General features: G+C 38.3%; 1 protein-coding gene and 1 pseudogene across 2 annotated transcripts; one reads left to right on the top strand and one right to left on the bottom strand.

Annotated features, from left to right (window-relative positions):
- Positions 1–443: 443 nt before the first annotated feature.
- On the top strand, positions 444–3,102 carry LOC131325842 (high mobility group B protein 10-like; annotated as a pseudogene).
- Positions 3,103–4,028: 926 nt separating this feature from the next.
- LOC131326679 (methylcrotonoyl-CoA carboxylase beta chain, mitochondrial) lies at positions 4,029–11,148 on the bottom strand. 2 transcript variants are annotated; one of them, XM_058359537.1, is made up of 10 exons: positions 10,780–11,148; positions 9,261–9,380; positions 7,995–8,429; positions 7,386–7,476; positions 6,386–6,627; positions 6,133–6,297; positions 5,664–5,738; positions 5,180–5,311; positions 4,664–4,742; positions 4,029–4,549 (listed from the first exon to the last, which is right to left on the bottom strand). In XM_058359537.1, the coding sequence occupies exons 1-10, from the start codon at positions 10,999–11,001 to the stop codon at positions 4,497–4,499; spliced, it is 1,614 nt and encodes a 537-aa protein (XP_058215520.1). In that variant the 5' UTR covers positions 11,002–11,148; the 3' UTR covers positions 4,029–4,496. The 2 variants fall into 2 exon arrangements, with proteins under 2 accessions (XP_058215520.1, XP_058215519.1); XM_058359536.1 differs by having other exon boundaries at positions 4,664–4,720; positions 10,780–11,144.

The raw sequence follows: 11,148 nt of genomic DNA, 5'->3' as shown, positions 1-11,148 counted from the left end.
GGATTAAAAGAATCAAACACTACTCTCCACACGAAATGTGTAGACCTGTTCATCATCCATCTTAATCATTTCTCCTTGCCGTGTGGTTCAACTTGATGACAGGAGATAGATAGACTGCTTGTGCAAGTTGAATACTTGTATTCTCTTCATGTTCCGGCTCAAATCTAATGAGATAAGACTCATGTTCAACTTGCACCAGCTACCATGTCTTCTAATGTATTCTTCTTCTTGGCTCTTTAAGAAAGAGATGTGTCTGATTTGCTTTGTCTGGTTTTAGACCCATGCATCACTGTTTTTCTTTTATATTATACAGCTTAATGCTTAGCAACTCAGTTGATTTTGGTAGGATAATCAGCTTTGGGTATCATCGGTTTTCTGTATTTTTCCAGCTTCGATATGTTAAGCATTAAATTGAAACGTCCCAAGGCACTTCGTCTGGACAAGGATGATTTGTAGTGATGATCAACTCTACTTGCAGTTCTCATCCATTTACTATCTATCGTTGCTCTATCATTTTGAGCAGGTTTATTTCTTCCGGAAACAAATCCCTTCTATTCCACTGGATGGTATGCCAAATTTGAGCCTTACATATTATTTATGTTGTTTTAAGTTTCTTGCAGACTCATATAGCCATATTTCTGTTTATTCTATCCCACAGATCCTGCAAGCAGGAGTCCCTAGAATGGATCACCGGCCTCACATTTATTTGAGGAGGGCACCACTATGAATCAATTAGCAGGTCAGGATTGATGTGACTAACACTTCAGTTCACCGATTATTTGACCATGTAGTTTCACTTTCACCATGGTATCTCCATTTCCCCTTACATTGACTTCAATTTAAAATCACACAAGATTGCTAAAACTGCTGTTGTTACCGCCGTCGTTTCTATTGTGTTCATTTGTTATCTCTATAATGAGAAATAAGCCCTTTATTACCCTCTTATGTTCTGCTTCAGTTGTAACATCTGGGGCAGCAATGGTTTGATAAGCTTATCATGTTTAATTGTAACAAGTCTTTTTTTTTCTGTCTCTTATACAGTGAATTTCATCGTGGAGCCTGGTAGTTCTGTCACTGGAACCATTGATGCAAAATTTGACAATGGGTATCTAATAATTGTCAATTTGGGTTCCGAGAAGCTGAAAGGTGTCCTTTTATCATACTCTTTTGCCCCCACATGTATCTCAGAATTCTAATGCTTCAGCTGAGCCTCCTCATCAGAACCCCAAGAGTTACCAGCTGACATTTAAGGATCCCTCCTGGCCCAAATCAAATAGGAGTGGTTACAACTTTATCTTTGCAGAGAATTACAACAGGCTCAAAACTTTGTACCATGGGCAAGAAAAAGAGATCACCAAGAAAATTGGAGATTTATGGAACAGACTCACAGATTCTGAAAAACAGGTACCATATACACATTTCATCATTACATTCTGCAGCCCTAATTTTGTGAGTGAAATTTTCTGATGTCATTGGCCTACTGAATCCCGTAAAATTCGTAGTAGAAGGGAGATTGGTAAATCTGCAGTCTTTATTGTTGTATTTACAGCCCTCCCTCACAAGGTGGGCCACGTGCTACGAGAGAGGGTGGTGTAGGATGAGTAGAGGATAACTCTCCTTCAAGTAGTGTGCCCAGAATGGATATTCTGGCGGTAGCAAAAGCAGGCTTTGGGGGTTGGATTAGCAGGATTTTTGTGGCTAGAAGAGAGGAAAAAGAGTATAGGGAAAGTAGGGTTTTGAGAAGAAAACAGAAGGATTTACGGGGCTGTTCTGGGTCCGTTCTGGTGCAGTGAACAGTAGCAATAATAGAGTGCAGGAAATAACATCAAGAAGAAGAAGAGAACTAACTCTTGCAAGAGTTCAAAAACAACACCGGACCCGACCCTTTTTCCAAAGTGTCCTTTTCTTTTGGTTGTGTAGGAGTATATGTTTTTCGTGATGTTTTCTTTCCCTTATCAAAACTTTGAATGTGCAAAGTTTCTTGTTTGGGCTTTCTTAGATTTCTTATAACTTGAAACGGAGACATGTTTCAGTTGTGTATCCAAAATTACCCTTCTCATCCCCCTTTTGGTTCTTGGTAGATACATTTTCCCTTATCAAAACCTGTCCTAGACAGGTTTGCATTTTGGGGGTTTGCATTTTAGGTCTTCATCATCTGGTTTATTTTCCTATATCCTTATAGAACTTGTTTTTAATTTTTATCCCTGTTGCTTTTATATGTATGCATGCAGTTATGCATGATTTACGCCTTATTCACAATGATTTGAAACCAGAAAATATTCTTCTTATTTCATTCATCAGAGTATATTAAAGTCCTTGATTATAAGGTATTATCTCATGTGCCATCTTCTCATTATCATTTGGTTTATCAGTTAATCTAGCAGATTCGGAACAAAAAAAATAATCTAGCAGATGTTTTGCACATGTGTACCTGGTAATGCTAATTCGGTTTTGTAAAATTAGTGGGTGTTTCCGGTCTATTTTCTTCAAGGGTATTCTAATGTTTCAAATGATACGTTTGCATTTTGCTTGTGGTCTATGTGGGGATGCGATAGGCATTTTGCTTGTAGTCAATGATGATTGTCTGAGCTCACAAATGGGTTACTTCCGATTTACAGTTGTGTAGTTGTATAAATGTTCCTTTGGCAGGTTATGAATGACTATCTATTCATGATAGGGCAATGATGATTGTCTAAGCCCACAAATGGGCTACTTCCAAACACTCCAAATAAGAAAAGCAAAAAAGGAGAGCACAAACCAAGCAGCTCAACCTTCACCCCAGCAATCAACACACCAGCAAACAGCAGACCAACAAATCACACTCCGGCAACTGAAGAAACTTCCAACAGCCCCAACAAGAACAAATAGTCAGCTTCCATAAGCTCCAGAACTTTGCAAGCTTTTGGCATGAAGAATTCCCAATCAAAAGACTTCCGCTTTGTCTAATTTGCACGAACTCAACCTTAATGCTATGCCTTTTGCCAAAGTTGTATAATTAGTTACCAAAGACGGTAACATATCTAAACCATGACTTCTACATGTAACTTTTGCTATGATCAAACACTTGGTCAAACTAATGCATATAACTTATGCTATGATCAACTACATACATAATATTTGGAAGAACCAGAAAAAGATCTCCACAACGGGCATGATGGACGTGCTTTGCACGTCGCCATGCATCTAGTTTTAGCTAATAGGCGTTGCTTATGGTAGCTCTCCTTTTGTGATGTCCAGCTTAATATTTGATTATCAAAAGAATCACACTTGTTGCTCTCAAAATCTTAATTATTGATCAATTAAAAATTTAAACAACCATTATGCAATACAAATTTAGAGAGTACCATGCCTAGAAGAACAACAAAAATGACCCATAAATTACGACAACAAAAAAAAAAAATTACATTGGAATAATCACCACCATTAAGGGATAATGATAGGGTATAATAACTTAGAGGGCAAATTCGAAATAATTGAAAAAGGTCAGGGGTAGTTACATCTTTTTTTATCCTGCCAAAATCTGATAATCCAAAATGCAGAATGTAAAAACTTCTCCAGGAATAAATTCTCAAATTCTACCTTTGAAAGTATAGTTTTCATAATACATCGTGAGAAAATCCATTCTCAAAATGCAGCTCCCAAACGAAAAATGTTGGATAACGGATAATTACAATCCACATTGGTGCTCCCAAACGGCCTCTTTGTTCAATATCACCCCTAGTTATCTTGCTAGAAGTACACTCTTAACCGTAATTTTCTTTTTAACCATGTCAGTCATTATGATGCAAGCAGTCCTTTCTTTCTCTCGCACTAGTTTCAATTTGTTAGATTTTTAAAGTAATTATTATTATTATTATTTTGATAAATCAACTCCTTAAGTGTAGTGAATACTTGAAGGAGGTTATTCAGATTAGACACATTTCATCACCAACATTTGGAGCAATTTAGCTCCTGGCACGCCCTCATTTTTGCCTAAAGACACTAGGCTGCATTCACATTCACACACAAACTCTTGTGGGGCGACAACAGAATGTAACAACTTTTTTTTTTGTTTTCCTCCATCCATTGCTTAATTTCAGCACACATATCCAATTGGTTCGCAAATAAAAAAATAAAATTCAGTGCGCAGAAGCTTATTTCGATATCTGTTTGACTGTTTTCACTTTATTTTGCTTAAGGTTAAACATCCCCCTTGCCGAGCACTTTGAGGTAAGTTGAACTTCAGACACACACTTGAACGATTATGAACCGTCCCAAAATGTAGCCTCTGAAGATTACAATTTTGGTCACCAAGAAACACGCATTCAGCTGCCAAGATTTTATTAGGGTGCAATTTTCGGCATCCTTACATTCTGAATACACCATACTTCGTTGGTTCTGGGGGACGGTTCGCAGAAGCTGATATGCAGAGACCTATGATTTTCCTTGTGTCAACTGGATCAATGATGCCGTCATCCCAGAGTCTTGCTGTTGAGTAATAAGCGCTACTTTCTTTATCATATGCCTCCACAACTTTCGCTTTGAACTTTTCCTCCTCCTCTTTTGTCCACTGCCACCAGAACATCACAGCCGTTGACCTCAACCCACATTTCCATTTCCTCCAAAAAAAATAAAAATAAAAGAGAGCCACGAATGGAAAACAAAAAAACACGAGGAAACTTACCTGGATTCCTTGCTTCTTCTTGTTGCCCCCTTCTATTTGAGCCAACACACCAGCAGCCTGGAAAACATACGTCAGGTACCTTAAGTGTTTTCAAGCTAGGGTTCATCTGTAATAAAGCACATAACATGATCGGGAACCCAAATGAAATTTTTTGTTAATATATTAATTGGTCTGGTCTGCCCAGTGTTCTAAAAATCGGAATTAATAGGTGATTAATCGCTGGCAGGGCCTATCCAACTATATCTGACTAATTGCTATGTGCCGATTAAGACCCGAATACTAATTGCTATCAGCCAATTAATTGCCAATTACTAGGCCTCGAAGCTCGAAGGTGGCCGACCGCCCGACCAGCGCCGTTTAGAACATTGCCTAGGTTCTTTTAGTAAATATGTGTTGGGAAACCAAAACGTTCATGGAAACTAACAAGTCAGGAGGAAGAATGAGATTTGGCAATATATTGATGAATCTTTAACGACAGGCGCGATATGAAAGAAACCCTTGGAAGGAAGAGGCAACCTGAGCACCACCCATAACTGAGATTCTGGCATTTGGCCAAAAGAACAGGAAGTCAGGACTATATGCACGCCCACACATTGCATAGTTTCCAGCACCAAAGCTTCCACCAACCATAACAGTAATTTTAGGAACCTGTGCAGGCAGAAGTTTCAAAGAAGAAAAAGAGAAAGGGCAAAAGAACACAAATTAGAGAAATAAGTGTGTATTTTCTTCTTATACAGGGAAAAAGAAATCAAGAAAACCTGTATAAAGAACAATATAAGACGACTTATAAAAAAAAAACAATATAAGACCATACGGTGACTTTGATAATAATACCTTTTCCACGACGGGAAGGAGAAAATGTAGCTTTAATAATTTTGTGTAGTGAAAATCATGAAGCTTACACTAAAATGGGAAACAATGCTAAAGCTTCATGGCCTAATATAAGTAGATGGTAAATTCTAGTGTAGAAAGAACAAAGCCAAAACACAACGAAACTGACCTTTGCACAAGAAACTGCCATCACCATTTTTGCTCCAGATTTTGCTATACCATTCGCCTCCGATTTTGATCCAACCTACCATATAAGAAAACCAACACTTTCTTATTTATCCTTAACTTCGAACCTGAAGGATCATGATTCCCTCAAAATTGAATTAAAAAAAAGATATTTTAACAGGAACAAGCTCAATGGGTTAAAAACTTAAAACGATGATGAATAAATTTAGAAATGGAGGTTATCCAAGAGAAGAAGCAAAGGATGTTATCAAACTTTGTGAACTATTTCACTCAATCATCCAGAAATTTATTCACCAAAGTAGAATAAGAACTTTCCATCCCCTCGTCACCCCACTTTTTCCGGATAATGGAAACATCCGAGGCATGCCAAATTAAATTCATAGCAATTTCACTGACAAAAATATGGAATTTTTATCCGAATACCGAATGCAAGAAAAGATCAAACAGCATACCATAAATCCCGTTATGTTCTGAAGGAAGACCAAAGGAATGTTGCGTTGAGTACATAGCTCAATGAAGTGGGCCCCTTTCAGAGCAGATTCATTAAACAATATCCCATTGTTTCCAAGGATTCCAACAGGCTGCCCAAATATTCTAGCAAAGCCAGTTACAAGGGTCTGCAAACACATAAGAGGGATTAGCATATCTTAACTTGTCCAAAACAATAACAATTAGCATAGACTTCCCGAATAAAAATGACCTCACAGTGCCATACAATTTCTTGAATTCATCAAATTCACTCCCATCAACGATGCGAGCAATGACTGATCGTATGTCAAAAGGTTGCTTGAGGTCTGTTGGTGCAATTGAGCGAAGTTCCCTTACATCATATAATGGTTCTTTGTAATCAGAAAGAATATTTTGCAATCCATTTATCATCCCTGAATTCCCAGCCTTGTGCAAGTTCTTGATGATATTCCTCCCTATAGCGAGTCCATGCAGTTCATCTGCAAGACATAATAAATCTCAGGTATCGTAGTTTTGGGAATTCTAATAAGAAGCATGCAGCTTTAATATTTCCTCCTTTTTCCTAATTCTTTTGCCGTTTCATTTCTCTTTTTCAGTCAGAGAGAATGTGTTCAGCATTTGCTAATGGAGGTGCTCCGTGTAATTCATGAAAGTTGCAAACTAAAACAATTCTTGGTTTGGAGCTATTGTAAGTTGTATTAGTCAATGACAGTATCAAGTTCCAAAGAATCTGTGGTTATACAGCATGATTACCTAAACAAGTCAATTAATGAATTTTGGTTGTCATATTTAAATAATTTTAGTTTTCCTTTGCTTCAAGGTCAAAGTAAATGCAAGCAGGGCCACTAGAAAACTCGAGCATTTGCAAATGCAACACATTCTTCAAGGAGCATAAGCACACCAACAATAGTGATGAAAAGAAGGTAAAATATTCTGAACCACATTGCCAAGTGAATACTCGTAAATATAAATGCATAGAGTCTGAACTGAAAATGTGAATATGAGAAGATGGCCAACAAAAACAAGTACAACACTATTTATATCAGAAGATGGCCAACAAAAACAAGAAAATCAGAACCTACAGTGTGATAACAAGTACTTCAAATCCAATACAGCGACAACTGACAAGTTCCCACCAAACTACAACACTATTTATATCAGAAGATGGCCAATAAAAACATTTCAGAAATGGCCATGATGTAAAGATCACCAATCAAAGAACAAGCCAAGGGAGTACCTTGAGCAAAGTAATCGGAAACACCTGATGTCTTGCAATGCACAGTTGCACCACCCAAATCCTCTGCAGAAACTTCCTCTCCAGTAGCAGCCTGTCAAGTTTTTCCTTTTATCTTTGACACATATGTGCATATGTAGACATCAAACAAATATGAAATACGTGCACAATTGAAAGTTGAAATGCTGACTAGTAAGTGAATCTAGTACATGAATATTAACTACAAAGATTGTCTTGAACACGTCCAAAATACCCCACAAAACACCAAGAATCTATGTGCGGGTATGTGTGTAAATGTCAGATTCATGTAATTTCTATAATTCCATCTCAAGGCCACAGGGAGAAAAATATTCATACTGCTTTGTATTTTCCAGGATAAATGGTACTTACTAGGCACCTTACGTTGTCTCATGCATGTTTTAAGAACTATATCCATAGTTGGGTAAATTCAAGCAACACAACATGCTTATCAGTTTGATGTCCAACACTTGTTCCAGGGTCGAGTGACTGCCACATATGCTATACGTGTAACATAGCCTAGAAGAAACGTCAAGACCATAGAGAAGCATAGGGGCAGGGAATAATAGAGCAATAAAAAGTCATTTAACAAACCTTCACAAGTGGCGGTCCAGCTAGAAATATGGTACCATTTCCTTTTACCATTACACTTTCATCAGCCATTGCAGGTATGTAAGCACCACCTGCAGTGCAAGAACCCAATACCAGTGCAATTTGAGGTATGCCTTCTGCAGACATTACAGCTTGATTGTAGAAAATTCTACCAAAATTTTCCTTGTCAGGAAATACGTTGGCCTGCTGTGGAAGAAAAGCACCTCCACTATCAACAAGGTATATACATGGTAGTTTGCATTGAGCTGCAATCTCCTGGGCCCTAAGATGCTTCTTAACAGTGATGGGATAATAAGTTCCTCCCTTCACAGTGGGGTCATTTGCCACAAACATACAAAGTCTTCCATGCACAGATCCAATTCCAGTGATTATCCCAGCAGAGGGTAAGGGTTCATCATACAGTTCATGGCCTGCAAGCTTAATCCGTAAAATATAGACAATTAGTTATGAGTGCATTCCACGTAAGACAAATGAAACATCAAGTCCACTAAATGATAGCAAGAATTTCACTAACATGCAACACTGGAGTTATGAATGTCTGTAGTGAGGTCGTGCTAGTGTAACTGGAAATGGACTCCAAAAATCAACTGACCAGGTTTGATCCAGTCATTGGGTGAACTAGACATTTACGCAAAATCTAATGAATATGCTGTGATGATGATAACGAATACAAGCTCTGGTTGCTTAAGAGTTAAGTCTTGTTTTTGTAATAAATAGCACTGCATAAGAAGTTGGTCTACTCCCATTGCATGTGACATGTAAAGCAATTGCAAGTTGCAAATTGCAAATTTTCACCTATTCCATGTTCGTAGAACCTTTGAATTTGAAACAGATGGAATTGATCGACCTCAGATGCAATCAAAATCTTGAAATAAAGCTGGTATATTTACAGCTACTGGTTTCCTCAGATGTTGTGACTCCATTGACTGATCTTTTCCAGAGTTGAGATGCTAATTGTTCAAAACGGCAAAACCATACACCTTTTTCCTCTGAATCTATATATTAGTTTAAAATCTTGACATTCTGGGCATACTATCTGGTTATTCATCCTCCAATCTAAACTTGAGGTGGCACCCCCACCTTTTCTTATAATACCAAACTAATTTTTGGGAAGTAAGTTTTAAACGAAAATGCTTTCTAGAGCTAGAACTTCATAACTGTCCAGAAGATGAAAACAATAAAAAGAGACTACAAAGAGAGGTAAACTATGCAAAAGAGGCAACTACATGAATGACGTTTCATAGGAACCTGTGAAAGCTCAAGGAAAGAGGAGCCAGGGTCAATGAGGTGATCGATCCTCTCTCGCGGTAGAAGCTTATTCCTACTCTTGTTCCTCTTCACAGCTTCTGGGCCTCCTCCAGCCATAACCTATTCAAACAAACGAAATCTTTAAACACCGCAGACTGGAGTAAAAATACATACTAACATACTTCCATACATAAACACATACACCATTATGGGGAAGGCTATGATACACACCTAAAAAGTGTGAATACTGTAAATTAACACCACTCCTCAACAATTGTTCGTTACCAACACCATAGAATGTCATACAAATAAATCACAAAGCCACATACCACTTTTCCCCATAAAATCGTAAACAAAAACCACAAACCCCATAACGGTCTTAATATACATCGCAAAACCTCATAATTTTCAAACTTCGCATATGCTACATGGGTGCAAGGGCAAATGCACCATAGGACTTGTTGGACAATTAGTACGCTACTTCCCCTGTACTTTACTACTCTCTCGAGTCTCATGTTTAACCCTAGCAAATTATACTTGTGCGCGCCCTAAACTATGGAAGACGACCTAGTATTTTTAACTTTTCAAAAAATGTCCTGTTGAAATCTTAAAAAGCAAAGAAACAGTCATTTCTTTCTCTACTTTCTATCTCTTCTCCCACAAACTACCAGCAAGACCTTCATCACTTTTACTCCCTCATGGAGCTCAATTGCAGAAGTATTCCTTCGAAACAAAACAGATGAGCATCTAAGTTTTTGTACTTATTTTAGAATATCTTATAATGCATTTATTAGCGCATTATAACTTTTGAGCCGAGTAACAAAAATTTAAGCTAGGTATTATATCATTGCACTTATTGTCCAAAAAAAAATACGATAAATACGTGCCTCCTATGTCAAATTTCTGGATCCTCCAACTGAGTGTCATATATCTCTCCTGCATGTATAACAATATCTACACTATTACTATTATAAAGGGAAACCCCTCTCGGTGTGAGTGTAAGTTTTGAAATCCTAAAGCCGGATGTGCTTGTCATTGAGCTAAGCAAGCCATAGAACAACATGTGCTTGCCACCGGACAAGGCAAGGCAAGGCATGACTTCTTCTTGGTCGTTTGGCTCCAATGCCTCGTGGTAACACATCCTATGATAAATGACCGCAAATATAACTACCTAATGAAACAGCCAAGAAGGAAAAAAAAAACACCCCAATCAGTTCTCTCTGTTTTTTCTAGTTCCGCGTCTCAGACTTCATTACAAATTAATCTCGATTCAAGATTTTCCTTTTTCCATCTTTTACATAACACCATTTGCACGAAAAAAATTCTTCAACGCAACACCGTTATTTGTAATGTGTCTCGTGTAGGTCCCATGTATGTATAAGTCCCATGGACCCATATATGTGTAGGTCCCACCATACGAGGGAGGGATTACAAATAACTGTTACCTTGAAAATTTTCTCGATTTACACGCCCAGGTTTCTATTATGAATACATGCAGACGAAGGGGAGCAGGATGGACCTTTTGAATGTGGGATTGGAGGTCGGAGACGATTTGGTCCATGACCTTGGAGTTCCGAGCGAACGATTCAGCGCTCCGATCTAGGGAATCGGGCAGGACGCCCAAACAGAAGGGTCTTCTGGTCTGGAGGAGAAGTGGGTTGATTGGATTATGTAGCCATGAAAAAGTTGGTTTCGATGCGGCTGTTGCTGTTGAGACTCTTCTCACCAGCACTTTGTACATTTTGATTTCTCCCTCTCCTCTTCTCTCTCTCTCTCTCTCTCGCTCTCTATCTATCTATCTGGATTTGGGGATCACTGTCCGGGTTTATCTACTCCCCAATTCCCATAGCTTGCCTGTGATACATATCCATAGCCCCATCCTCGCTGT

Source organism: Rhododendron vialii, chromosome 5a, assembly GCF_030253575.1.
Source record: "Rhododendron vialii isolate Sample 1 chromosome 5a, ASM3025357v1".
Classification (NCBI taxonomy): Eukaryota; Viridiplantae; Streptophyta; class Magnoliopsida; order Ericales; family Ericaceae; genus Rhododendron; species Rhododendron vialii.
The sequence above is the reverse complement of the archived record's forward strand: the minus strand, read 5'-3'. Positions and strand labels throughout refer to the sequence as shown.

Bases quoted from the DNA above. Each gene is read 5' to 3' on its own strand.
- LOC131326679 (XM_058359536.1), bottom strand. From the start codon at position 11,001: ATGTACAAAGTGCTGGTGAGAAGAGTCTCAACAGCAACAGCCGCATCG. The intron at 6,628-7,385 runs GTACTCCCTTGG...TATGTCTTGCAG, and splicing joins TTCCGATTACTTTGCTCAAG to ATGAACTGCATGGACTCGCT. The intron at 4,550-4,663 runs GTAAGTTTCCTC...TTCTGGTGGCAG, and splicing joins AGAAGAAGCAAGGAATCCAG to TGGACAAAAGAGGAGGAGGA.